Below are 27,593 nucleotides of genomic sequence, written 5' to 3'. Positions count from 1 at the left end.
CACTGTGTGTGTGTGTGTTTAATGAGAGCAAGTCTGAAGCAGCATATGTTAGAGAGACTGGAGCAAGAAATTAGGCCTTGACCCCTCCTCCAGTGTGGGAGATCAAAGGCTTGTGGGCGGGGCCAGAGAGCCTGGAGGCAGGGTCAGTGCTGAGGCCGTAATGAGGGTAGAGCCATGCAAGCACCAGCCACGGCTACAAACCTCAAGGTCAGATTAATTACGTGGTGGAGTGTAATTAGCTGGACGTTGGCCGTGCCTCCCCCGTTCTGACCAGCGGAGCCTGAAGTAAAGCAGACTGTTTATGTATTGATGGCCTCTATCAGTAACCATGTCAGAGTTTCTTACTCCATTCACTGATATTGACATGGGGGAAGGTATGCAGTGGTGGCTGTTGTTTAGGCCTAGACCCTAGTGTTTCATACTGAATGAGAAGAGGCAGGATCAACAGAAGCCATGAATAATCAGGAGACTGTGTGTCTGTGTCTGGCTGTGTCTCGGGTCTTTGTCTGACTGTCCGGGTTTTGGAGACTTGGGAAGCTCTGAAAGATCCAAATCACATGGTGAAGCAGCCATGTCTGGTGGTGGACAATTTGATTTACTGATGATTGACTAAATAGTGCTGTGACGGTAGCACACGGCAGCTGGACAACAAGCCAATACACCCCCTCAGGCCTTTTCAGCGTTGCTGTGGGAGGCTGAGAGAAGCGGGGCACCACAAGTCTCCTAATTGCACGCCCTGCTCAGAGAGAGGATGGGAGAGGTCTCACCGTGCTGAAAGCAACAGGCATCCCTAACAGAAATAGACACCTGCTTCTAGTTCAGAGTCTCCGCTGCCTTGTTTCTACTGACTGAAATCGAGGAAATATAACATGATCACTCCGAGACACTCACATTGAACCACATTGTTTGACAGTATCACACTGTGAGATCCAGAGTCTGCTTCATAAACTCATGGATATTTACAGCATGGGAGGCTTGCTGTGTTTTGATCTTGATGTTCACCCTTCTTAAAGCCCGTAAATCTCATAACAACCTTGTCTCCCTTTCTCTTTTTCTCCTCTTCTCCTCCTCCCTTCCCTCCTCATCTTGCCCTTGTCTCCTACCAGGCATTGGACCAGGACAGGACATCTCTGCAGAAGGTCAAGAAGTCAGTCAAGGCCATCTACAACTCCGGTCAAGGTGAGAGAGAAGGCCCTTATCCTGCAGTGAGCAGGGCATTAGGGGTGGGTTTGCTGGGCTGCAGTTTGTCACGAATGGTTGTGTTTAGTCTGTAACTTGACAGGATGAAAAAAACACGGATGAGAATGTTCCGGGCGAGTTAAAAGTGACGGACAGATACTCACGTAGTCCTCCGTTCAACTAATTAAAACAACATTAGTCTATTTATGTGCACAATAACATTCCTACATTCTGTAGAGACTAAGCAGATAGTCAGATCCTCTCTCCCGTGATTAACTCTAGGACTTTCTTTCTGCAAACCTTTATGGAGTCTTTGTAGGTCGCTTTTGATAAAAGTTGCTAATATAAAATTGAAAAAATATATTTGATATTGGAATATAAAATGTAAATATACTCTGGTGTTTTCTGACGGTGCAGTGTGGCTAGGGACTCCTGATTGTGGTTGCAGGTTTGTTCCTTTGCTGTAACGACAAGGGCAGATGGATGCCTCTGTGTTGATTGATGACTCCTGCTGAGCTTCTTACACAAGGAGCTGCCAGGACCAACACACACACACACACACACTGACACACACACACACACACACACACACTGAGACACACTGACACACACACACACACACTGACACACACACACACACACACACAGACACACTGACACACACACACACACACACACACACACACACACACACACACACACACCCACGCACACACACACTGAGACACACTGACACACACACACACACACACACACACACACGCACACACACACACACTGACACACACACACACACACTGAGACACACTGACACACACACACACACACACTGAGACACACTGAGACACACTGACACACATACACATTCTTAGAATGGACCCACCAGCATCATCGCGTTAGATGTGACCTCATTTTACGGCGTTCTGCTTATACCCTCTGCCTCCCGGCCTCCAGGCCGCTACTGTACACTGTCACCACCAGGCCGAGGTCAACCTGCAGCTATGTAGCATCACACTCCTCGCACAGCTACCCTACATTTGTGAGCTGTCAGAGCACTCCCATCAAACATGCTTAGACTTAAAACAACCTTTATCCTCCTCTTCCCCTTTTTGCACCATTTCCTCTCCTTGTCCTTCTGTCTTTCTCCTCCTCCTTTTCCTCCTCCACCTCCCCCCAGACCACGTCCAGAATGAGGAGAACTATGCCCAGGCGCTGGACAAGTTTGGCAGCAACTTCATAAGCCGGGACAACCCGGACCTGGGCACAGCCTTCGTCAAGTTCTCCTCCCTCACCAAGGAGCTCTCCACCCTCCTCAAGAACCTGGTGAGTCCTCTCCGTCCTGGCAGGCTTCTCAAACTAGGCTAACCGCCATGAAAAGAGAGCCTAGCGCCGTGTCCTGTAGATTCAAAAGTAGATTGTTATTGTATTTCTTGGCCTAGAATGGAATGTGTGTGTGTGTGTGCGTGTCAGACATGGCGACGGGTCAATATTCCGCTGATAAGAACATTCACATCGATGTCTATATGGTGAAAGCCTACACTGACAAAATCATCAGACAGTTTAGCTGCCTGCGGCTTTATCTTCCCCCCGGACAGCCTGCTTACCGTCTGCATTCTTATCTGCGCCCTGTCCTTTCCCCCCGGCGTTTCTGTGGGGAACGGGCTCTGAGTCCTGAGTGAGTGATGGTTGCTGGAGGAGATGTTGGTCCCTCTCTCTTCCTGTGTCCGGCCTGGCACTGAGATTAGGCTCCAGAAATACACTGAGCTTCACGTCCAAGACCCACTGTGTTCATGTGTGGGTGTGTGTGGGTGTGTGTGTCGGTGTGGGTGTGTGTGTGCTCCTTTGGAACCCTCTTCAATCAGCCACCTATTGGCACTGCCTACTGTAGGCCCCAGTAACAAGGGTAAAATAAAGCAACTTTCCAACTTTCCTAATGGCCTCACAATCCCTCATTCGTGACATGTCTGTGTGTGTTTGTTGAAGAGCATATATATTCTCAGGGTTCCCCAAATCATGATGACAAAAGGCCTTTCTCTGTTTCAGATAGCATAACCTTTGCTAACATTTGTTGCTGTGTGTGTGTAATAAAAGGAGGGACAGTTTATTAATTGACGGCAGCAATACCACTGGTCTTGGCCAAGCAAAGGCAGAGAGCAGGAGAGGAGGAGAGGGGCAGACAGGCAGGCAGACAGACAGACAGACAGACAGTATGGCAGGCAGGCAGACAGTAGAGCAGGCAGACAGGCTGGCAGACAGTAGGGCAGGCAGACAGGCAGGCAGACAGTAGGGCAGGCAGGCAGACAGACAGTATGGCAGGCAGGCAGACAGTAGAGCAGGCAGACAGGCTGGCAGACAGTAGGGCAGGCAGACAGGCAGGCAGACAGTAGGGCAGGCAGGCAGACAGTAGGACAGGCAGGCAGACAGTAGGACAGTAAGGAGGGAAATAGAGAGAGCAGAGAGCCGGCTAGCAGAGGCCGCAGGGTCAGCTCTAAGAGAGCACCAGCTGCTAGCAGGTGATTGATATTGACGTTGGCCGTTTACTGCACAGCCACTTTAGAAGCACATTAACGTCCATTAGGTTTTGTTTGTGTCCTGGCCCAGTGCTGTATGTGTCTTCGGGTGGACTTGGCCCGGGATGACAGGAACTCCGATCCTTATGTCCAAATGGCCTCCAAGAATCTGCTGTAGCAGTCGGAGCTGTGAATCTAAATAACAGACATACTTTCTTAATTGGAGCCCCTTATTTGACAAGTCAACCGTGCCTATCAAAACCTGAAGCGATCATATCATGTTTATGTGCCCATGTTCTTTAGTGTAGCCTGAACAGAGAAGGACTCAAAAGAAGCTGCCAGCAAAGTTACAGTAGTCACTTTCTAACCATTTTCCTCTGTCTCTCATCCCTCTTTTCTCCCTCTCTGCTCACCCCTCCCTCTTTCTCCTCCTGTGTTCCTTTGCAGCTCCAGAGCCTCAGTCATAATGTGATTTTCACCCTGGACTCACTGCTGAAAGGGGATCTGAAAGGAGTCAAAGGGGTAAGATTTATAAGAAAGGAATCTTTCTGCCCCTCTGTTCTCTCTCTCTCTCTCTCTCTCTCTCTCTCTCTCTCTCTCTCTCTCTCTCTCTCTCTCTCTCTCTCTCTCTCTCTCTCTCTCTCTCGCCTCTACCCGTGCACACACACAGTCTCTCTCTCCTGCACACACACACAGTCTGTCTCACTCTCCCCCTCTCCTCCTCCTCTCTTCCTGGCCCCTGTGGGAGGCCCCAGCATTAAAGCAGGATGGGAAGAGGACGCCCAGTCAGCACATCTCTCCATTTATCTCCCTCCCTGACTGTGTGTGAGGGAGAGAGAGAGAGAGAGAGCGATGGAGAGGGTGTGTGGCGTGAGGGGGAGGGGGACTCTGGTGAACAGATCGCCCTGTAAATCTTGCAGGGGTAAACACGCGTCCTTGTGCTGTGCTTAGAGTGATTGGCGAGTGCTCCAGATAAATGGTTCGTGAACCCGTGAGGTCGGAGACACCCATGGGCGTGGTCACTGGGCCTTCAGGGATATCAACTGTGTGCCTGGCCAGAGCATGGGAAACGCATTCCAGGAAGACACACAACGTTGCCTGCCCCCAACCCCCCCCCCTCCCCTCCTTCCTCTGTTGTCATAGTGAAGAGGGACAAGATCTTCACTTGTTGCAAATGTTCTAGATCCTTATCTAGGCTCCTTATCAGCGACCCTGTCTGTCACCATGGACAAAGTGACATTTTACCGCCTCTGCCATGAACAACTCTGCTTGACTCGGCACATATACAGATGGGAAAGTAGGGTCTCTTTCTGCATCACCTCCCAATAATGTTGGCTGCTGTGGTATAGGGGGGCCCCCTCTGGCTCAGCAATGGATGTAACTCTGTCCCTCCCTACAGGATATCAAGAAGCCCTTCGACAAAGCATGGAAGGACTATGAGGCTAAGTTGTAAGTGTGTCTTTACAGAGAGATTTTATATCTATGCAGTGTAAATATGTAATTAACCTGGTTGATTGATTGGGATGTATGGACTAACTGATTTGAGTTTTTCCATTGAATGACATTAATCTAGTCCCTGGTGTTGACTCTTACAACTTTGACCATAGAGAAGAAATACCAACCTGTCTGTCTCTCTCTCTCTCTCTCTCTCTCTCTCTCTCTCTCTCTCTCTCTCTCTCTCTCTCTCTCTCTCTCTCTCTCTCTCTCTCTCTCTCTCTCTCTCTCTCTCTCTCTCTCTCTCTCTCTCTCTCTCTCTCTCTCTCTCTCTCTCTCTCTCTCTCTCTCTCTCTCTCTGTGTCTCTCTCTCTCTCTCTCTCTCTCTCTCTCTCTGTGTCTCTCCGTCTCTGTCTCTCTCTCTCACCATCAGTACAAAGATTGAGAAGGAGAAGCGCGAGCATGCCAAGCAGCACGGGATGATCCGCACGGAGATCACCGGGGCAGAGATCGCTGAGGAGATGGAGAAGGAGCGCCGCCTCTTTCAGCTTCAGATGTGTGAGGTCAGAGGCCAGTCCTGTTCTCCTCTCCATGTGAGCTCACAATCCTTTCTTTGACCATGCCGAGGGCACCGCTCTCTCTGAGACATGGAGACCACCAGAAGGACTGGCTCATGCTCTGATCTTCAGTGTGACAGCAGTTACAGTAGTTAAGAGGCCTCATCCGAGTGACTCTGACTGCTAGCAAACCAATATGTATCGGTGTGCTGCCTGCTTATCTGCCCCCAGAGCAACTGAACAAACTGCCAGTTGAGCTGAGCTCAATTTGCTTAACGCTGCCAGAGACGAGAAGCCATGGGTGGGCATGGACGCCCACACTTCTGCTCTCTCTCTCTCTCTCTCTCTCTCTCTCTCTCTCTCTCTCTCTCTCTCTCTCTCTCTATCATTTTCTATTTTTCTCTGGTTCTCTCTCTCTTTCTCTCCCTTTGTCAGTGTGTGATTAAAGGGACCCATGGGCTCGACCAACTGCTGCTTAGTGTAGTCTGCCTGCTGGCTGTGTGCTAACTTATAGAAATGTGTGTGCGTGGGCGAATGTGTGCAGTACTGTATCTTTTCTCATTTTCTATGTTAGTCTCACCTATCTCTATTTCTCTCTCTCTATTTCTCTCTCTCTCGCTCCTTATTTCTCTATATATCTCTCACTTCTCTCTCTCTCTCTCCCTCTTTTCCTTACTCCCCCTCTATTTCTCTCTGCATTACTCACACAGCCGAGAATCCTCTCCATCTTTCATCCCAGGCTATGTTGCCAGGTTGGAGGAGGCGTCGTTCAGGCCCTCCATTATCTGGCTGCGACCAGACTCCTCTCATTCACACACAGCCCCGGCACCCAGAGGCAGGCCTCTGCATTCACAAACACAGCACACCTACACAGCACAGACCACGCCCCCATACAGCACACACAGCAGACAGCACCTCTACACAGCACAGACCACGCCCCCATACAGCACATACAGCAGACAGCACCCCTACACAGCACAGACCACGCCCCCATACAGCACACACAGCAGACAGCACCACTACACAGCACAGACCACGCCCCCATACAGCACATACAGCAGACAGCACCCCTACACAGCACAGACCACGCCCCCATACAGCACACACAGCAGACAGCACCTCTACACAGCACAGACCACGCCCCCATACAGCACATACAGCAGACAGCACCCCTACACAGCACAGACCACGCCCCCATACAGCACACACAGCAGACAGCACCACTACACAGCACAGACCACGCCCCCATACAGCACATACAGCAGACAGCACCCCTACACAGCACAGACCACGCCCCCATACAGCACACACAGCAGACAGCACCCCCACACAGCAGACAAAGCACACACAGCGCCCCATTAAACAGCCCCCTGCACAGCACAGGAACCTAGGGATCCTGTGCTGTGCTCCCTGACAAACATTGGGGAAACGTGTTTGCCTTCGGTGCACGAACACTCAGAGACGCCCAGATGAGACACACACACACACACACACACACAAACACTTTGTACCGTAGGATTGCATGGTAAGCAGTACAAGGAAGCTTTACAGCGGCGCTGAAAGGGAAGCATTCTGGGATAGATTAGATTCCTCCATGGGGCTGGAAAAGGTCTTTAGCTGCGTCTCTTTGCAAGCTGTTCAGGATTGGCACGCCATGGGATAAACTCAGATTAAGATTATGTTTTATTTATTTGTTCGCTGGGCAGGATGTTCTGAGGAAAGTGTTCCTGTGTTGTCTAGCGGTTGAGGACCAGACTCATCACGAGGGCAGAGGAAACATTTCTGAAAACCTTCCCAAATGAAAAACAATTATGGTAGGGCAGGGTAGGAGAGATTCCTGCTCTGCTTATGTCCTGGAAGAAGATGACATTCTAATAAAAACCTTTCTGATAAGTGTCGTCTTGTGGTGTTCGCCGGTGTCCGTTCTGTTGGTATCCGGGCAGGTTTGGAGGCAAAGATCAAAGGCGTGTTTAAAAGCGTGTGTGCACTCAGGTGAGATTGTTACTCCGCAGCTTTCTAAATGTCTGCATTTCAGGGAACCTTTCTCTCCACCAGAGCAGATAGTAAGTCACTGCAGTCACACCAAGGTATTGTTCCTTTGTATAAAAGATAAACATGTATATGTTTGTTGCCATAACAACACGCGCCAGCCAACAACAATTTTCTACACCCGGCAATCCAAGCGCTCTCTCCAAAAAAGCGTGTGCTTCTCCACAATAATGATACTGGGAGGTATTATTCTAAACTAGGCAGATGTCTTGTATCTATTTTATGCCATGAATAACGATTCTTAAGAGATGGGTGCGGTTCAAAGCACTTAGTTTGAACATGGACATGATCCAGAGTGGAAGTACTCTGTTCTGGGTCCAATATTACCCTCTTCCAATTACTTAAATTTTAGGTTGTAACTGTCCACCTCTTCTGGTTGTCTTGTAGTACCTGATCAAAGTCAACGAGATCAAGACCAAGAAAGGAGTGGATCTTCTACAGAATTTGATCAAGTATTACCACGCCCAGTGCAAGTAAGTCAAATACAATTTAAAAAACTATTTTGTCCGTGTTGTCCTTCTAAGGACCAATGGGCTGGTCCCCTAGCAGTCGAACCCTAACCAGCTGTCCCTCCAGACAGTCCAAAGCAAACATTCCATATGGAGCAAGTCTCCGCTGAATCTACTGCATTTGGGTTCACCATACGTTCTCTGAGAAAATGTTTTTTCTGAGAGAGTTATGTCACTGTGCACCTTGCGGACCAGACTTAGAACAACTCTTTCACTCCTTCTCTCCCCTCCCCTGTCTGTAACCCCCCCCCCCCCCCCAACTCTCTCTGTCCTCCCTGCCCCCCATGTCCTCCTTGGATGAGTTGCTGCATGATTCACAGGTCCCTGAAATGCAGTCATATTTAGCCCTCATAAATATGCATGGTCATCACGCAGATGCCTTCTGACAGCTGTGGGGGTTTGTGGGTAAATAGTGGGCGTCGTTCGTGCCAGGATTACTGCACCGGAGCCGCGTCAGTACAACGAGTTTCTCTCCGGCTCCGTCAGCCTGCTCGTTGCTAGGCCACCCTGTCACAATAGCAATGTCGTTCTCTGGTAATCAGCTCAACCAGAGCCAAAATGGCCACCTGACGACCAGGGTTGCTGACAGGCGAGAGGGAGGAGAATGGCAGTGTCTGCAGCTGGCTGTCTGCGTGTGGAGCTGGGGGAAGAAAAGTTATGAGGAATACCAAGTTGTTATTTGAGGAGGATAGGAAGGAGAGATGGATGGTTGCCTGAGGGCAGAGGAGTGAGGGAGACAGATAGAGAGGTGCAGAGGAAGAGGGGTGGATCGAGAGGCCAGAGAGAGAAACGGGAGAGAGAGAGAGAGTTGTGGTGGCTGCTTGTGATGATAAGCAGATGTGCAGGGCTGTATGCAGGTGTGTGCCACTTGCTGATCCATAATGGATCACAGAAGGAGAAGGAGAGAGAAAAGTTTGAGAGTTGGAGGTTGAAAGGGAGAGAGGGAGAGAGAGAGAGGGAGATAGAGATAGAGAGGGAGAGAGAACTCTGCCAAGAGCCAGAAGAGTAGACAGTGGTATACATTAAACATAAGCTGCAGCAGTTGAATTCTCATTCAGTCCCCTCTGTCCCTGTGACCTTCTATAACGTCCAGGGCATCACTGTGACACGTGGCCTTTAGTAAGTGGTAATTGATACTGAAAGACTGCCTTTTGAACTATCACTGTGAAGAGATGTTGCTGCCACTGACATTCTAATGCCTGAGCCGTCTTCTTCAGCTTCTTCCAGGACGGCTTGAAAACAGCAGATAAACTGAAGCAGTACATAGAGAAGCTGGCTGCTGACCTCTACAATGTAAGTGCTTGTGTGTGTGTGTGTGTGTGTGTGTATATATATGTGTGTGTGTGTGTGTGTGTTTGCCCCTCACCGATGCAGTGTGTTCTTCTGTGTTCAGATAAAGCAGACCCAGGATGAGGAGAAGAAGCAGCTGACGGCGCTCAGAGACCTCATCAAGTCCTCCCTGCAGCTGGACCAGAAGGAGGTAAGCAGGCCAGACCGGGCCAGGCCAAACCAGACTCAAACCAGGCCAGACCAGACTAGGTTAAACCATTTTCCACCAGGCCAGACCGAACCAGGATAGGCTCACTTAAATAAGACCGAAACATGCTATGACCTCCTCGAGCACCCCAAGCAGCCGTACATAAGAAGCACACGCTCGCTAGTCATCGCTGGATCCTCACAGGCACACGTGTGTTCACAGCTAGCTAGCTGCACGAGATGTGTGTTCACAGCTAGCTAGCTGCACGAGATGTGTGTTCACAGCTAGCTAGCTGCACGAGATGTGTGTTCACAGCTAGCTAGCTGCACGAGATGTGTGTTCACAGCTAGCTAGCTGCACGAGATGTGTGTTCACAGCTAGCTAGCTGCACGAGATGTGTGTTCACAGCTAGCTAGCTGCACGAGATGTGTGTTCACAGCTAGCTAGCTGCACGAGGGCCTTGCCAGGTTGCTTTCACGTCACATGTCTCGCTCCTGCCTCCCACTCAGTCACACATACACACACCTACTGCCCTGGTTTCCTGCGCGAGTTTAAACACAAAAGCGGACACACACCCACACGCCAGGCCAGCATGCAATCAAGCTCACACTCGCACAAACCCAAGCATGCATGCACTCGGTCATACCTGTGCACACACACACACACGCCACTCTCTCCCTTCACCAGCTAGATCTTTCACGCTCTTCCCTTTCTTTTTCTCTCTCTCTCTCTTTCTCTTTGTCTCTCTCTCCTTTGCTGCTTGTCTGGACTCAAGTCTAGAAGAGTAAGTTCCGGTGCCCGTTCGGCATGCTCCCCTGTCAGTGGTGTGTGAGTGATGAGTGGGACTCTCCCTCCTGAGGGAGGACGTCGAGCATGCAGCATGTGGTCCTGACGGCCCCTCTAGAACAGGTCCCCCTGTGGACGAGCTCCTGGACATCGTACTGATGTGTGTCTGATTGTGTTAGAGAGGATCTCATGCGGCATGTTTGTATGCTTGTTATGTATGGCGTGTGTGTGTGTGTGTGTGTGTGTGTGCAGGACTCCCAGAGCAGTAAGGGGGGCTACAGCATGCATCAGCTGCAGGGTAACAAGGAGTTTGGCTGTGAGAAGAAGGGTCACCTGATGAAGAAAAGCGATGGGTAGGGTCACGCAACACCTAACACACATAAACCCAAACACACAAAACACACCAACTTGTGGTTGTTGTTTTTTGATGTTATTGTTTTCCTGTAGGCTGAGGAAGGTGTGGCAGAGACGGCAGTGTTCGGTGAAGGGCGGCATTCTTACCATCGCTCATGCCACGGTGAGTGGAGCCCCCCCCCCCCCCCCACACACACACACACACATACAACCTCCTGACACACTGTGAAACCTGGGTGCCTGGAGCGTGTGAATGAGACAGTATCAATCTGTTGCCTGAGAGGAATCGACACGGATGTGGTTTCCATGACAACCTCTTCCTCTCACTCCCCCCCCATGACCATCCACCTCCTTCCACTGCTGTTAGTGAGTCATCTGTTCCTGTGTTTGTGTGCGCGTGCCTGTGAGTGTGTGTGTGAGTGTGTGCATGTGAGTGTGTGCATGCGTGCCACTGGCTGGATCTCTTCTCTCTGACTGGCTTGTGGCTCTGCTATGTGTTACAGTGTTCTGTGTCATACTGTCTCCCACAAGATTCTCTTACTGTACAATCACGACTGTCAACAGTCACTGGGGTTACATGTGTTATAAAGCTGTACTAAAGCTGATTGAATGTGGATGTGACTGTGTATCCCAGTAGGCTCTGTTCTGCTCTTTCTCACCTACCTGTCATCTCTCTCTCTCTCTCTCTCTCTCTCTCTCTCTCTCTCTCTCTCTCTCTCTCTCTCTCTCTCTCTCTCTCTCTCTCTCTCTCTCTCTCCCCCTCTCCCTCTCCCCTTCTCTGTGTTCACAAGAACATGGAGAATCGCCTCTGTATCCTAAGGGTTTTTCCAAATCCATAGAGAGCCATCAAGGCTGTTTAGTGTTGAGTTGTCTGGAGGCGTTTGGCCCGTCCGTGTTGTTTTTCCCAGCAGCCCCTGCGGCAGCTCTGAACTCTGGGTGGCATTCAGAGCCTGGCACCATGCCAGCCTGCCAGCTCCACCCCAGGGCTCATCACAGACAGTTCACGTTTCATTAACAGACACACACATGACCCCACAGACGCACGTGAAGACGCTGGTGCCAGGAGGCAGCGAGTGCAAGCTTCAAATTCACTTATTTCTTGCTCTTTTTATATAATAAGACGGGAAGGGAGATTGGGTCTAATCTTTGTATCTATCAATCTTGCTTCCCCCCCCCCCCCCCTCTCTCTCTCTCTCTCTCTCTCTCTCTCTCTCTCTCTCTCTTTCTCTTTCTCTTTCTCTCTCTCTCCCTTTTCCTTCTCTCTCTCTCTCTCCATCGCTCTCTCTCCATCTCTCTCTCTCTCTCTCCATCCCTGCAGTCTAACCGTCAGCCTGTGAAGCTCAACCTGCTGACCTGCCAGGTGAAGCCCAGTGCCGAGGACAGGAAGTGCTTCGACCTCATTTCCCGTGAGTAAGCCTGTCACCACGGCAACAGGTGCCGCCGGTCCCAGACCCCGGCAGAGTAGATGGAGCTGGTTGTGAAGTCACATCCTCACTCTCCCTGCATCTCTCTCTTCCTCCCTCCTCCCACCCCCCCAGATAACAGGACATATCATTTCCAGGCAGAGGATGAACAGGAGTTTGTCATGTGAGTACCAGAGGACTCTCACATCACCACACTCACACAGTATGTTCTCGTTAAATACAGGTTAGATTACATTAAAATAGTGTATAGACACAGTATGCATAGGGTATATACTATTTACACCAATTTTACAGGCCGCTGACTTGTGGTTGCCAAGAAGCGAGGTCCCTGTAACCACACACCCTTGTTTCCCCTGAACACACACACACACATATATGAACACGCTCATGCACAGTAACAGACAGGTTTGGACAAACAGGCCCACACACATGGGTGCTTGTAGGGCTGCGAGGGCTGAGGAGCATCAGGACTGCATCCAGGCCTGGGAAGTTAGCAAGAGCCAGAGATGTGTGTGTGTGTCAGAGAGAAAGAGAGAAAGTGTTTGTGTGTGTGTGGGTGTGAAAGAGAGAAAGAGATTGTGTGTTTGTGCGGTGGGGTGAACTGCTGGGGAGGTACTTCCAGCAGTGTTGACTCATGTTTGAAGGCCAGTTACTTCCTGCCTGTCTGACTTGTAAAGTGTGTGTGTGTGTGTGAGTGTGGATGATGGTTAACTGTGGCCTTAGTAGCCTATGACATCCTGGGGCCTAGTGAAGTTTTTAAAGATTGTCTGTGTGAACTGAAGTAACTATGCTTAGGCTATATCAAGAAAAACCCTTTTTAGTCCCCTATAGCAAAATAGATGGTAGTGGTGATAGGCAGCATTATCTGTGTAAAAACAACAACAACAAAAAAACATCTAGATACCAGATGTGTTTGTGTATGTGTCGGCTTGTGTAGCTGGATCTCGGTGCTGACCAACAGCAAGGAGGAGGCGTTGAACATGGCGTTCCGAGGGGAGCAGAGCGCGGGGGCGGAGGAGGACGGCGTGCAGGATCTCACCAAGGCCATCATCGAGGACGTGCTGCGCATGCCTGGCAACGAACTGTGCTGCGACTGTGGAGCTTCAGGTACACAAGTGTGTGTGTCTGTGTGTGTCTGTGTCAAGGCAACAGGGAGATGGTGAGTGTGTGTCTGTATAAAATCGAGACAGAAATATATGGAGTGAATGCGTGTGTGTGTGTCGGTGTCCCTGTAGCTGTGTGTCTGTAAAGTGTTCCGGTTCCACTGTGCTTGCTCACCACTCGTTCACCTTGTCACGCCGGGAGACAACAGCCCCGCTTCAGCAAGGTCTGCTCTGAGCTTCACCCCAGCCTCTCCATCATCATCATCCTCTTCATCTTCAAGGACGTCCGTCAGCCAAGCAGACCCTGCCAGCCCTCCAACTGTCGCTACATCCTCCTGGCTGTTCTTTACTCTCTACACCCCCCCCCCCCCCTACCATATAGGGATTTTTGCTTCATGGCTGTTCTCTACCCCCCCCCCCCCCCCCCCCCCCCCCCCCCCCCCCCCCCCCTCCAGCTAGCTAACAAGCGGCTTCAAGGTGTGTGTGTGATTGTGGCTGTGTTGGCATTCAGGAAGCAGGGCCTCCGTCCTGACACTGAGCTCCCCCTCATGTGGAAGTGGAGAGTCAGCACTCCTAGGACCAGAGGCACCCTGGCCTTTGGTCTCTCTATCTCTCTCTCTCTCTCTCTCTCTCTCTCTCACACACACACATACACACACACACACACACACACCTTAGCTAATCACCCATCTGCCCCTCTTAGCACAAAAGCACACACACACCCACGGGGAGAGAACAAACAATAAAAAAAGGAACAGGCTATTACAGAGAAACAACATCATTACATCATGTTGTTATATCATTCCCACAAGCTCCCTACCAGAGATGGAGCTAATTCAACACATCAGTAGTGTGATCATTAACAGCTTCAGATGAAAACATGTCACTGTTTGTGTTGGCAATCCCTGACCTTGTGGCTGCCCAGGTCTGGTTATCCTGAGTTTGTGACTCATGAGTTGTCTGCCTGTCTGGCACAGAACTGTCAGCTCCACCTGCAGTGCCGTCTGTAGGGCCTGTGAGTGGTCTGTCTGTCTGTCTGGCCAAGTGCACGGGGTGTCTGTCTGTCTGTCTGTCTGTCTGTCTGTCTGGCAGCTTCCAGTGACACCACATTATGAATGAATAGATTGGGGTTACCCAGATACCCAGACCCTGGTCGCTCACAACCTCTCGCTCTCTTTCTGTTTCTCGTTCCCTTCCTCTTTCTCGTTCCATTCTATCTCTTCCTGTCTGTCTCTCTCTCTCGCTCTCTCTCTTTGTTTTCTGTTTGTAGATCCCAAGTGGCTGTCCACCAACCTGGGGATTCTGACTTGCATTGAGTGCTCAGGCATCCACAGGGAGATGGGCGTGCACATCTCCCATCCAGTCCATGGAGCTGGACAAGCTAGGCACCTCCGAGCTCTTGGTGAGGGGAGAGGCAGAACTCATGTTCTTGGTTGATGTTTTTGATTTGTCCATTTCATCTTTTGTTTTTGTTTTGTTTTTTGGTCCAAGAGCCAACATGGCCAATCGCCATTCAGATTCTGTTGTTTGTGATCCATACTAATGCAGCGTTTTTCTTTTGCTCTTTCTTTCTCGCTTTCTCTTTTCCCTCCCCCCTTTCTCTCTCTCTCTCTCTCCCTCCCTCTGTTTCTCTCCAGCTGGCCAAGAACGTGGGGAACAGTAGTTTCAATGTAGATCATGGAGGGAAACCCTCCCCAGCCCTCCCCAAAGCCATCCCCTGCCAGTGACATGTACGTACGCAGCTTCACAAACAAGTGCCTCGAACCGGCAAACACTTCCTACATGTAGCCGTGGTCTCTGTCAGTCCACTGAAGCATCCCCCCCCCCCACTACAGGACAGTTAGGAAGGAGTTCATCAACGCTAAGTACATGGACCACAAGTTTGCACGCAAGACGTGCACGTCAGCCTCGGCCAAGATGAGCGAGCTGTGTGAGGCGGTCAAGTCCCGCGACCTGCTCTCCCTCATCCAGGTGTACGCCGAGGGGGTGGAGCTTATGGAGCCCCTCCCAGAGGCGGGGCCGGTGAGTGTGACCTCCCAGACGACCCACCACGGCTGTGTCTCGCCGCAGTACGCCAGCCCCTCCCCTCTGTGTCTGCCTACAGTACGCCAGCCCCTCCCCTCTGTGTCTGCCTACAGTACGCCAGCCCCTCCCCTCTGTGTCTGCCTACAGTACGCCAGCCCCTCCCCTCTGTGTCTGTGTACAGTACGCCAGCCCCTCCCCTCTGTGTCTGCCTACAGTCCTGATGAAAGCGGGGCTTCAGTAGGGATTTGGAGTTTCCTCATGAAGGCAGGATGAATGAATACCTCTCGGATCCACTTCTAAAAGTGTGTGTCGACCGCGTCCTTCCTGGGACTTTTCTAATAGTTGTTTAGTTAGCCAGAGGTACAGTGGCTGTGATAAAGTGGTGTCAGATGCCAGACCCCTGGGGCCGAAAAATCTTGCTGAATGTGTGCTTGTGTGTGATGACTCACTGTGTGTGTGCAGATTAGAGCTTTGAAGCTGACTCACCGCTATCTGATCCAGCATGTCATGTCAGGGGGATATAACCACTCCCTGTACACAGACAGCCAGGATGATTACTGGACAGCTAAGGATCTGCCAGCGTTATGACATCTTGGCCATTATGGTTTGTCCAAGTTCCTGGAGTCCTGGAACTTCTTGGCCTCACAATTAAACCCAAACCTGAAACTAATGTCTGGTTTCACTTTAAGGATATATAGTCACTTTTCCACTTCAAGGGTGGTAACCAACAGTAACTTGCAGCCATTTTGGGGGTGGAAGTCTGTGTTGAATCAGTGTGTCAGATGCAGCTGCGCCAATTAGAACACTCTAATCTCCCCAATTACAGAAATGTTGGAATCAAGCTCATGACTTTGCTCAGGGCTGCTTGGGAGATGTTATTTTTAGAAGCCATTTTGTTTCTCCGCAGTTGTTTACAGTCGTGTGCCTAGTGTTTGGGTTAGGACGGGGGTAAGGACGGGGGGCGGGGGGGGGGGGGGGGGAGTGGGGGAGAAACACAAGAAACTGAGATGAGAACAATATGACGGAGAAAGTGTGTGTGTGTGAGAGAGAGAGGGGGAGAGAGAGGGGAAGAGAGAGGGGAGAGAGAGGGGGGAGAGAGGGGGAGAGAGAGGGGAGAGAGGGGAGAGAGAGAGAGAGAGAGAGAGAGAGAGAGAGAGAGAGAAGAGAGAGAGAGAGAAGGAGAGAGAGGAGAGAGAGAGAGAGAGAGAGAGAGAGAGAGATGAGAGAGAGAGAGAGAGAGAGAGAGAGAGAGAGAGAGAGAGAGAGAGAGAGAGAGAGAGAGAGAGAGAGAGAGAGAGAGAGAGAGAGAGAGAGAGAGAGAGAGCTACAGCAACAGAGAGGAGACAAATAGAGGCAGAGAGAAAAGGAGAGAAAGAAAGAAGAGATAGAGAGATAGAGAGGGGGAAAGAGAGACAGACACAGAAAGGGAGAGACAGAGGGGGGAGAGAATGGATGCTGCTGCTCTTGGTGAGCGTGTGATGTGTGTGATCGCCCCCTGCAGGAGGTGGGAGAGACAGCCCTCCATTACTCTGTGCGCACGGCCGACCAGACTTCTCTGCACCTGGTGGACTTCCTGGTGCAGAACAGGTAACGTGAGCCCATCAGATCAACGACTCTCTCCCCGTCTCTTCCTCATCCATGTCATGGTATTACCACGATTAGCCGTAGATGTATCCAAATGAGAAAAGAGAGAAGTGAAGAATGAAAGACAGAAAGGAAGAGATAACACACATATAGAATGGGAAATTGAGAAATAGAAATTGAGAAATAGAGAGAGAAAGAGAGGGGGATAAGAAGGAAGATGAGCTCAAAGCTCAGATTCCCACAAGGCTAACAGAACTGGGTCACGCACTTATTCTGTGTTCTTAATGTATTCCTCTCCTCTTTTCCCTCTTTACTATAGAAGATAGAGGCAGTTATGGAGGCTGTTACCAGGAGATGGATGTGGAGGAAGTTTTAGAGGCTGGTACTGGCAGATGGGTGTAGAGACAGGTTGCTACTGGGAGGCTGCTCATTAAATAAGTCATGCTTGCACAATGTCATGCCCAATCATCATAATGTATGCCATTTCTGTAGTTATTTGGGGACTAGGGGTGTTGGAATAGAGGCCAGTCAGAGTTGGTGTGAAGTGGGTTTTTTCAGGTGGAAATACAGATGTGTATTTAAGGGTCAGTGTGTTGCTGGAGGCTACAGTGTGGAATTAGAGAGCACTCTTGACAGGTTTACCTGCATGGGCTCAGGGTTAGCACTCATGCTCTAACCTGTGTGTGTGTGTGTGTGCTTCAGTGGTAACCTGGATAAGCAGACTGAGTGGGGGAACACCGCCCTGCATTACTGCTGCATGTACGAGAAGCACGAGTGTCTCAAATTGCTGCTGAGGGGCAAGCCAGCCACTGACATCAGTGAGTAGTCCTGCATCCTACCTCAGACACCGCCTTGATTTAGGTCACTCCTTGGAATTAAGCCCATGGATCTGCGCCAACTGTGAGGCGAATCAAACGTACCTCGATTGCTTGGTACGTCAGACTGGAATGTTGAAGTGTACCTCCTCCTTCCAGCCAATCAGAACGGAGAGACTGCGCTGGATGTTGCCAGGCGACTGAGGAACAGTCAGTGCGAGGAGGGAGTACGTATCTCACTGTGGAACGTGTACTAGCATGCACCATCTGTAGATTTTGATATGAAAACATTCATTAATTATAATTCCAACTCCAATTATAGACTTGGATAATAGCTTTATATTCTGTCATCCATTTATTAGACTGACATTATGTAAAGAGTGGCATCGTTGACAACACTTGTGTCCTCCCAATCATTTCACACAAACGCTAAGTAAACAGTAAGCACTTGAGTGTGATGGCAACATTTCATGATTGCCTCATTACTGGTCATTGATGTCACCCCTCGACCAGGTGTTGGTGGTGGCCACTTAACCAGTGTAATGGCAGTGCACCACCACTGGGTGGCAGCAGACCAGCTCTGCATCCAGCAAGCTGAGAACACTGCTATGATTACCACTGCTCTCCATTATCACCTCTAAATGTGTGTGTGTGCGCGCCTCAGCTTGTGCAGGCCGCTGAGGGCAAGTTCTACCCGCACATCCATGTGGAGTACGAGTGGAGCCTGCGGCTGGAGGAGATGGACGAGAGTGATGACGACCTGGACGACAAGGTGAGACTGAACCTTGACCTTCGTTTCTAACCTGAGCACAGCCTCCACACAGGGAGATGTACCCAACATATGACCAAACACCGTCCCTCTCTCTCTCTTTCTCTCTATCTCTTTCTTTCTCTCTCGCTCTCTCTCTCCCTCTCTCTCTCCAGCCCAGTCCCATAAAGAAGGACCGCTCTCCCAGGCCCCAGAGTTTCTGCCACTCGTCCAGCCTGTCCCCTCATGACAAGCTGTCTCTGCCGGGCTTCGCTGGCCACCGTGACAAGCAGCGCCTCTCCTACACTGCCTTCACCAATCAGATGTACAGCGCCTCCACCGACCTCACTTCCTCCCCCGTGGCCGACGCCCCTCCTCTGCCCCCCAGAAACCAGGGAAAAGGTGAAACACACACACGCACCACCCAACACACTGATCTAATTTGCATTTGCATTGTCTAACGTGACATGACTCATACTGTAACAGTATCATGTTGGACCAATTTTGGGATTTGCATTAATGTTCCATCCAAATGTCTACGCCATGATGCAAATGATATAGAAGTCAAGTTTGGCTGCAGCGTGTGGTCAGCTTCTTGGTATTATTTGTATAACCAGCAGGATGTGTAATTGATGATGTTTGTTCTATGTAGAGGTACAACAGTGATGTCAATGGCGTTCAGTCAAGTTGCTACGAACTCACACATGGGCGTGCGCACACTCTCATACACAACCGCAGACAGAACACACACACATGCATGCCCAGAAGAGGAATGTAATTTGTCAATGCGTGGATAGGAGAGTGTGGAGACGGTTGCTGCGTACACAAGAAACCTCCAGGAAAAGATGACTGCAGGGCAGGGGAGTGTATAGGACGGGAGCCAGGGAGGAAGGAGGGCGGAGGGAAGGGGGAGGGAGGGAGGGAGGGAGGGGGGGAGGGGGGGGGAGGGAGGGGGAGAGCAGAGGAAGGTAAGGTGAGAGGGAGGGTGGGTGGGTAAGGGAGGTGTGTAAAAGGGTGGGTGTATACAGAACAGATAAGAGCTTGACAATGTAGATGCTTCATTATGTAAAACGTGAGCACTTCCTCATTATCTCTGACAGGTTTTACAAACAACCGCCCGAGAGCGTCCTGCTGCGAAGACAGAACCTTGATTAACAATAACAGCCCCCCCCCCCCTTCAAACCAGCCTTACACTGCAACCCACACATACACATTTCAATTCGCTGGGAACTGCACACAGCAGCACATAGTCGCATGTAAATGAATAGCTGGAGGATATGAAACGAGTTAGTGGGAGCGCTAGGGCCGGGCCGCACTCCTATCCTGAGGGAGATAATCCTGCTCCCGCCGCCTAGCTTTGTGCCATTTCTCTTATCTTTCGTTGCCTATCGCTGATTAAGACTTCATGTTGCGCTTCGTAGCGTGGGAGAGTTTCTGGCAGAGACTGGCACCGATTTTCCTCCCACACTCTTCATCGCTCTTCCTCTCTTTCCCTCTCTCTTTTTTGTTCCCTCTCCTTTTTCAGCGCCACACTTGGCATTCCTCGGCTCTCACTCGCACTACGCCACTCTGGCGGGCACTCGACCATACATCCGTGAATATCCCCTTTTTAGATTCTCCCCCCCCCTCCCCCCTCTGCCTGTACACCTCATGTACACCCCTCCCTCTGTGGTGCTTCACTCTCCGGCTCAAGGGGACAGACCGTGGGAAGCCAGGGGGGGCCTTCACCTAGCTAACAGTGGGTTGGTAGAATAAGTGTGGTTCCTTACCACTGCTCTGTGTGTTGTGTTTGAATCAGGCTTGATACAGGCAACCACCACCTCCTGAGCTGGAAAGTGTGACCATTGCTGCCTCTCTCCTGGCTGAGCTTTCTCTTAGCTGTTCTCCAGCCTCCCTACCTCTTTGGGATGATTCTGTGGTGACCTTTGGGACACTAGGAATCTGACAAGAACCTTTCACTAGAGACCTACTAACCAGAACTCCCTGACTCGCCATCAACGACACAGGGAAACGTATGCACCACGTTTCCCATGCCGGCCTGTGTCGGCCGTATCTGTCCAGGTGTTCCTGTTGTGTCTCTCCCTTGTTGTTGTCTTGGTTGTGGGGGTGAATGTCTCCTTCTGTCGGACCCAAGGATGACGGCCAGACTCCTCCCTCCCCTCCCCCCTCATCCCCCCAACACCCCAACAAAAAAACCCGTCCCTCCTCGTTGGTGTCCAAGGGGATGGGATGAGTGACCCCTGTCTGTCCTTTCATCTCATGTGCTATTATTGTTTGTGTGTGTCAATGTGTGTGTGTGTCTGTGTGTGCGTGTCACCCCTCCAGCTCCTCCCTCGTCCGGCCCTCCCTCCACCCTCACCCTGGGCGGAAGCTCCACCCTGTCTAAGAAGAGGCCCCCCCCGCCTCCCCCCGGTCACAAACGCACCCTCTCTGACCCGCCCAGCCCTCTGTCACACAGCAGGGGGGGCTCCCACGGGGGTGAGTCCAGAGGCCCACACCCGCCCCAGCAGATACAAGCCCCCTTCGCAGACCTGATGATAAATCGGATGATACAGTAGAATAACACATCAGGAGAAGGAAATCAAAAGTAGTGTTCATGAAGTGCAGGACACAGTCTTTGGCTTTGGTGTGAATACATTGAATACCACATTTGACAGTAAAGCCTGTCTGGTCCTGCCCACAAGCCCAGGTTTGGATCTGTAGTGCTAAGATGTAGGCTTAGCAATAGCTGAACATACTGTACTCCAAACAATTGTCATAGACTGGTTTATTAGAGTCGGCAGGCCACCCTGTTTGGACAGTAAACTACATTTGAATGTTGTTTTAATGTTGTGTGAACTAGTGTCATTGTTTGTTTCTTCCCTATATGGTGTGACGGTTGTTTGTGAGAAACAACACCATTTCCCAATAGCTAACACAACCAGTAAATGTTTCTGGTCAGTCTGGTCCCATTCCTAACGACCAGGTTCCCATGGTTACTCTGTTTGGTGCCTAACAGAAAGCTCAGCCTGATGCCCCCCCCCCCCCACCCTCCCCGCCCTCTCCCTGATCATGTGATCTGCTTGGTTTGGAAATATTTACGGGGTTAAGGGTTTTTATCCACGCCTCACGTTTCTCTCGACATCGCAGGAAGTGACTCCACCCCTCCGCCAGGAAACAGGATGTCTCTTGCATCCAACAAGTTTGAGGGCATTCCCCAGCAGCAAAGGTACTGCCGTGACCAGAGGCTTTGATTAATTGCTGTAATGATGAGTAGATAAAGATGTGTAAAATACACAGTGTAAAGTCCTTTTTATTGCTGGTTGACTTTTTCATTCTTCCTTCTGTTGAACGTGTGTTTTCAGCACTACTGCAAGTAATACAAAGTCGACTCTTGGTCCAAGGGTTCTACCCAAACTACCTCAGAAAGGTAGAGTCTTTCCCTCTCTCTCCCTCTCTGCATCAGTGTAGCACAACTCTCATTATCACCTAATGCTGTGCAAACATTCATTTTGTTTAGTCGTGTCCTGAACACACACACACACACACACACAAATCAAAGTAGGGGTGAATACATTGAAAGTAAACTTACCTTCTCCTCTCTCCAGTGGCCCTGCGTAAAATTGACACTATTCACCCATCTATGGACAAGCCCAGCCTGCCCCCAGAGGTGTTCCAGAAGTCCCCCCCAGGAGCCGACCCCCCCCAGAAATCCCCCCTGCCTGACAAGCCCCAGCTCAGCGACCTGCCCCCCAAGCCACAGCCCTCAGAACTGCCCCCTAAGCCACAGCCCTCAGAACTGCCCCCTAAGCCTGGAGAACTGCCCCCTAAGCCCCAACTGTCTGACCTCCCTCCCAAACCCCAGCTAGGTGACCTGCCCCCCAAGCCCCAGCTCAAAGACCTCCCCCCGAAGCCCCAGCTCTCCGAGGTGCCCCCCCCTAAGCCTGGGTCTGGAGAGGTCAGTCCCAGGGCCCCGCCCGTAGAGCCGGCCCCCAAGCCACATCCTCCAGAAACGCCGGTACCCAATCAGCAAGCAGACCCGGGAAGCCCCTCCCCACAGTCCAGCGAAGACACCAATGGGAGCCCAGTGGGTGCTGCAGAAACACCTGTGCCCTTACCCAGGAAGATCAACACGGTAAATGTCTCTTTGGCCTTTTCTGCCTCTCTCTTTCTCCCTACATCTCTCTACGTCTGTGCCTTTCTCACTCTGTCTCTCCATTGCACATTAACACACACTGCAATTGCACACTTTGCCTTTCTCTATTGACATTCTTACGTGGTTTGTGTGTGTGCGCGCCTGTGTGATATGCACATGTGCTTATCCAGGGTAAGACCAAAACCAGGCGGGTGAAGACCATCTATGACTGTCAGGCTGACAATGATGATGAGCTGACGTTCCTGGAGGGAGAGGTAATCATCGTGACTGGGGAAGAGGACCAGGAGTGGTGGGTGAGTACGCTCCTGACAAACCTCTCACAACAGCAAACGGCAACAGCACGAACACTTCTCGGAAGCCCTACAAGTTCCACATTGTGTTTGATTCATGCCTAGCTTCCGCCTCGACGTGTTATTCGGTATTCTTTACCGTATGTAAAGATGGTTCGGAGGTTCTAGAACTGCTGTTGGTTCTGAACCGGCATTTACAGCTTCGGTCCTCAGTATCCTGTAGCTAATCAGTACACAGTGCTGCTCTCGCTTTCTCACTGACACACTCTCTCACCCCTTCTCCTTCTTTTACTCCAGATTGGCCACGTTGAAGGACACCCGGAGAGGAAAGGGGTGTTCCCCATGTCCTTTGTCCATATCCTGAGTGACTGACAGCCTGACTGACAGCCTGACTGACAGCCTGACTGACAGCCAGACAGGCCTGCACTAAAGAAGTCTCCCTCCCTTCTCTCCGACAGCCCCGCCCATTCACCCCCTCTTGCTAGAAGCCCTGTAAATAGCTACTGTAACAAAACCCTGACGTGAAACAAGCGTTCTAAAGAAAACACAGAGAAGAAAAGAACTCCCCCATGTAGGCTCTTGTAGCCACGGGTGGCTGAGCACATCCTTGTTGTTAATAGAATGTTTTTACTCTCCTTCTTGCAGTATTATCTTAATCCTATAGCCTGGCTGCAGTCTAGCCTCTCTACACACCTAGCACTTACCGTAAAGTCTCCCATTAATGCTGTTACTGTGTATATATGTATGTATATATATTTGTGCGTGAGTGTGTGTGTGTGAGAGCATACATGTTTTATTGTACAAAACATGTAAAACTATGTTACATGTTCCATGTTCTTTGCCTGCCGTATAACCAAGTGTTTTGGGCAGTGGTGTTTTTGGACTTAACCTGTATTGATTTGACTGGTCATCCATGAAACTCCATTACCATCTGCTTACAGTGCATTTCTGGAAAAAGCCAAATATGAGATGGAATATGAAATGGGTCAGGTAACTAGTCCTCCACCTTGTCCTGGATCTGAGCTCAACCCCCTAGATGTTACAGAGGAGGCACGCTCCCATCCTAGGTCACACCCTCATGACTCCAACCGAATCCTCAATAAACCCTCATCTAAGGATGAACTATATATTCATTAAATGTATTTCTTGTTCTTGCTAATTGTACATGTATTAGGGTTTCTATTTGACTATCCACACCTGCAGCTTCTGTGCAATGGAATATCAGACCGTGTGTGACATCACAGGTCACTAGTAGTCCTCCTGCTTCACACAGTCTCAGTGCTGTGGGACCACAGTTAACCCTGCGCTGTTGTGAGTACTGTCTGCATGGTGTAATAATGACTGGAAGGGAGAAGAACGTGGCTTATAGGTGGGATCAGGACACCACCAGGCTGAGACCAGGCAAGGTTTTAGAATGTCCACCCCATCTTCATTTTGACCCTTTGGTAACAAGGTTTCAAAATGGAGGCATTTTTTTAAAAGGCAGCAGCTACCAAAATCAGTTATAGAAATGCCTGAGAATCTCAGCACGGTTGTACTTGAACCCAGCTTTAGGCCTCATCTCAGGGTTTCAAGAACCACTGTTTAGAGCAGGCAGGTTGTCCTGCGCAGATAGCCACTACTTTCCATAAAGGATGCTCAACAAGGTTGATCTCAGCAATGGTGTTTCTCAGAAGGCCTGTTGAGGTTTTCCAATGTACAACCACCACTCCAGCCCCTGGTCCCAGTCACAGGTTTATGCCACTCATTTATAAATTAACTTGAAACGTAAGAAAGTACACATTGATGCCGTGGGAACTGGAGTTCACTGTAACAAGCCAGTTGGTGGATGCATTGAATCCTAAATGTAATACAAAGACTTTTGAAGATCGAGTCTTAACATCCTATGTACACCCAGTCCCAAGACTAGGTAACTGGATTCATGTAGTAGTCTCCACTTCACTAACTTGCAGTCTCCATGTAAATGGGACCCATGTCCATTCCATTGTATTAATAAAAGTGTTTTGTTGTTATTACCCAGTGTTGTCACTTCATTTACAAGACTAATGAACCAAGACTTCAGACGCGTCAACGACAATTCAAGTCAAAGGATTTTTATTTTAAAGCTCTTCAGTCTTAACCTAACAAATAGGATATTAATTTTACCAAGTCCTTACAGACCCATCTAAAAAGCCACTTCAGCCAAAAAACTAAACAAAGTACTTTTGTGTTGCAACACTAAAATTATATAAATACTTAACTTAAAGATTCATCATCGCTTTTTCATACCAGCAGACTGATAAATAAAGTAATTCATTTTAAGACTGGGCTTTTCTTGCAAGCTTCTTTGATCCTTGGTCCTTCTCCACAGACTTGATTATTCCCACAGCCACCGTCTGCTTTAGGTCCCTGGCAGCAAACCGGCCTGAAGGGAAGACGAGGAACAAGTTAGTCCCTCTGCAGTTCCATGGGAAAGGGTGGCTCAAACATGCAACTGTCAAACTAAATGGGACACCTTATGCATATCCACCCAATAAGACTACTTCCTCAGTTACCAATGTTAGTTACATTTAGTCATTTAGCAGACGCCCTTATCCAGAGCGACTTAGTAAGTACAGGGACATTCTCCCTGAGGCAAATAGGGTGAAGTGCCTTGCCAAAGGACAACGTCTGTTTCGGGAATCGAACCGGCAACCTTCTGATTAATAGCCCGATTCCCTAACCGCTCAGCCATCTAGTTAACGTTACCTAGCGGGGGAAAGGCAAAGAAGCTCTCCACACAGAGAGGTCTGTTGGGGACCATCCTGATGGTGGCAGCATCCCCAGACACGAGGACCTGTGGGGAGTCTTCCAGCTTCCTTCCTGTGCGCCGGTCCAGCTTCTCCTGCAGCTCGGCAAAGCGGCAGGTCACATGGGTTGTGTGGCAGTCCAGAACAGGCGAGTAGCCCGTCTTGATCTTACCAGGGTGGTTCAGTATAATCACCTGAGGAAGGAAGAACAAGAGTTAATGGATTTCACCTACAGTTGAGTACAGTCCATGCCACTCCCCACCCTCTTGGGTATAGTTGCCATGCCAACCTGCGCCACAAAACTGCTGACATCCGAGGGAGGGTCGTGCACGGCGTTGCCGGCCACATCGCCGCGCCGAAGGTTCTTCACCGACACGTTCTTGATGTTGAAGCCCACGTTGTGGCCTGGCAGCGCCGTCTCCAGACCCTGGTGGTGCATCTCGATGGACTTGACCTCCGCAGTAAGCTTAGCTGGGGAGAAGGTCAACACCATGCCAGGCTTCAGGACTCCTGTTTCAATCTTACCCACTGGAACAGTGCCCACTCCTGCAACAGATGACAACAGTAAGTTAACTGGTATGGCATGGTATGAAGAGACCGTAATAATTCACTACAACTTCAAATTGAAATTTAACTTTCCTCCAATTTTGTAGACATCTTGCAGGGGTAGGCGCAAGGGTTTGGTGGCCGAGCGTACTGGGGGGTGGACAGAGTCAAGAACCTCCAGCAGAGTTTTCCCATTTGCGTTGCCCTCCTTCCTTCTCACTTTCCATCCTTTAAACCAGGACATCTAGACATATGTTAAATGTTTGATTAGGGTAACCTAATCAAAGTTAAGTAAAGATGGCTTTGAAAACGAGTCACTTAATATTTACCTTTTGAGACGGGGTGAGCATGTTTTCCCCAGTCCATCCTGAAACGGGAACAAAAGGGACCGAGGAGGGATCATAGCCAATCTTCTTGAGGAACATTGACACGCTGCGGACCACCTCATCGTAACGCTTCTGGCTGTAGGGCGGTTCCGTCAGGTCCATCTTATTCACGCAGACGATCACTTGCTTTACGCCAAGGGTGTATGCAAGCAAAGCATGCTCTCTGGTCTGGCCGTTCCTCGAGATGCCAGCTTCGAACTCGCCTTTGGCAGCGGAGACAACCAAAACTGCAACATCAGCCTGTAATAAAATGTCAGCTCATGTTAAGACTTATAACTGATCCTTTTACCTTTAAACCGAAGGTTAACCTGTTCTGCAAGCATGTACTAACCTGTGACGTCCCGGTAATCATGTTCTTGATGAAGTCCCGATGGCCAGGAGCATCAATTATCGTTATAGTGTATTTCTGAGTGTTGAACTTAAGTAAAGAAATGTCAATGGTGATACCTCGTTCCCTTTCAGCTTTCAGTTTGTCCAAAACCCAAGCGTATTTGAAGGAGCTCTTGCCCATCTAATGAGAAAAGAAATAACTAAGTTGAATTCAATAATTTAAAATTGATTAATCTAGTGCCACGCCTTCGTGCCAGTTTCTTACCTGGGCTGCAGCCTTCTCAAATTTCTCAATCGTTCGTGGGTCTACGCCACCGCATTTGTAAACGAGGTGTCCGGTGGTTGTAGACTTTCCGCTGTCGACATGGCCTATGATCACCACATTAATGTGGGTTTTGTCTTTTCCCATTTTATTAAACTTGATAAGACGCTGAATGTTAGCTTGATTTGAAATGGTCTGGAGTAGAAGCTCATTTGTTTAGCCTTTATAGCTGATCATTAATTGTTAATTGAAATCAGGAGTAGGTGATTGGTAGACTAATTAAAATCAGGTGAAAATGGTTCACAGAGCGTTCTAAATTATG

General features: G+C 49.9%; 2 protein-coding genes across 2 annotated transcripts in view; one reads left to right on the top strand and one right to left on the bottom strand.

Annotated features, from left to right (window-relative positions):
- asap1b (ArfGAP with SH3 domain, ankyrin repeat and PH domain 1b) overlaps positions 1-24,994 on the top strand; it is a 35,733-nt gene extending 10,739 nt beyond the window's left edge. Inside the window, 29 exon segments of the mRNA XM_062480057.1 lie at positions 1,107-1,179; positions 2,357-2,502; positions 4,137-4,211; positions 5,089-5,138; positions 5,557-5,686; positions 8,117-8,202; positions 9,456-9,531; positions 9,632-9,718; positions 10,754-10,854; positions 10,949-11,018; positions 12,174-12,261; positions 12,394-12,442; positions 13,217-13,386; positions 14,653-14,737; positions 14,739-14,784; positions 15,020-15,055; positions 15,057-15,112; positions 15,218-15,404; positions 16,909-16,994; positions 17,694-17,809; positions 17,966-18,033; positions 18,471-18,578; positions 18,731-18,956; positions 20,880-21,032; positions 21,684-21,762; positions 21,899-21,963; positions 22,142-22,668; positions 22,860-22,982; positions 23,277-24,994. Of these exon segments, the coding sequence (XP_062336041.1) occupies positions 1,107-1,179; positions 2,357-2,502; positions 4,137-4,211; positions 5,089-5,138; positions 5,557-5,686; positions 8,117-8,202; positions 9,456-9,531; positions 9,632-9,718; positions 10,754-10,854; positions 10,949-11,018; positions 12,174-12,261; positions 12,394-12,442; positions 13,217-13,386; positions 14,653-14,737; positions 14,739-14,784; positions 15,020-15,055; positions 15,057-15,112; positions 15,218-15,404; positions 16,909-16,994; positions 17,694-17,809; positions 17,966-18,033; positions 18,471-18,578; positions 18,731-18,956; positions 20,880-21,032; positions 21,684-21,762; positions 21,899-21,963; positions 22,142-22,668; positions 22,860-22,982; positions 23,277-23,351 (3,237 nt within the window). The 3' untranslated portion in view covers positions 23,352-24,994.
- A 62-nt stretch (positions 24,995-25,056) lies between these two features.
- Positions 25,057-27,475, bottom strand: eef1a1l3 (eukaryotic translation elongation factor 1 alpha 1, like 3). The gene is made up of 7 exons (XM_062480058.1): positions 27,275-27,475; positions 27,011-27,190; positions 26,623-26,919; positions 26,389-26,537; positions 26,037-26,295; positions 25,707-25,941; positions 25,057-25,383 (listed from the first exon to the last, which is right to left on the bottom strand). The coding sequence occupies exons 1-7, from the start codon at positions 27,416-27,418 to the stop codon at positions 25,277-25,279; spliced, it is 1,371 nt and encodes a 456-aa protein (XP_062336042.1). The 5' UTR covers positions 27,419-27,475; the 3' UTR covers positions 25,057-25,276.
- Between the last annotated feature and the right edge of the window lie 118 nt (positions 27,476-27,593).

Source organism: Osmerus eperlanus, chromosome 15, assembly GCF_963692335.1.
Source record: "Osmerus eperlanus chromosome 15, fOsmEpe2.1, whole genome shotgun sequence".
NCBI classification, from domain to species: Eukaryota; Metazoa; Chordata; class Actinopteri; order Osmeriformes; family Osmeridae; genus Osmerus; species Osmerus eperlanus.
This window is presented reverse-complemented; position numbering and strand designations above follow the sequence as displayed.

Bases quoted from the DNA above. Each gene is read 5' to 3' on its own strand.
- eef1a1l3 (XM_062480058.1), bottom strand. From the start codon at position 27,418: ATGGGAAAAGACAAAACCCACATTAATGTGGTGATCATAGGCCATGTC. The intron at 27,191-27,274 runs GTAAGAAACTGG...TTTTCTCATTAG, and splicing joins TTGAGAAGGCTGCAGCCCAG to ATGGGCAAGAGCTCCTTCAA. The intron at 26,920-27,010 runs GTTAGTACATGC...ATTTTATTACAG, and splicing joins TGATTACCGGGACGTCACAG to GCTGATGTTGCAGTTTTGGT.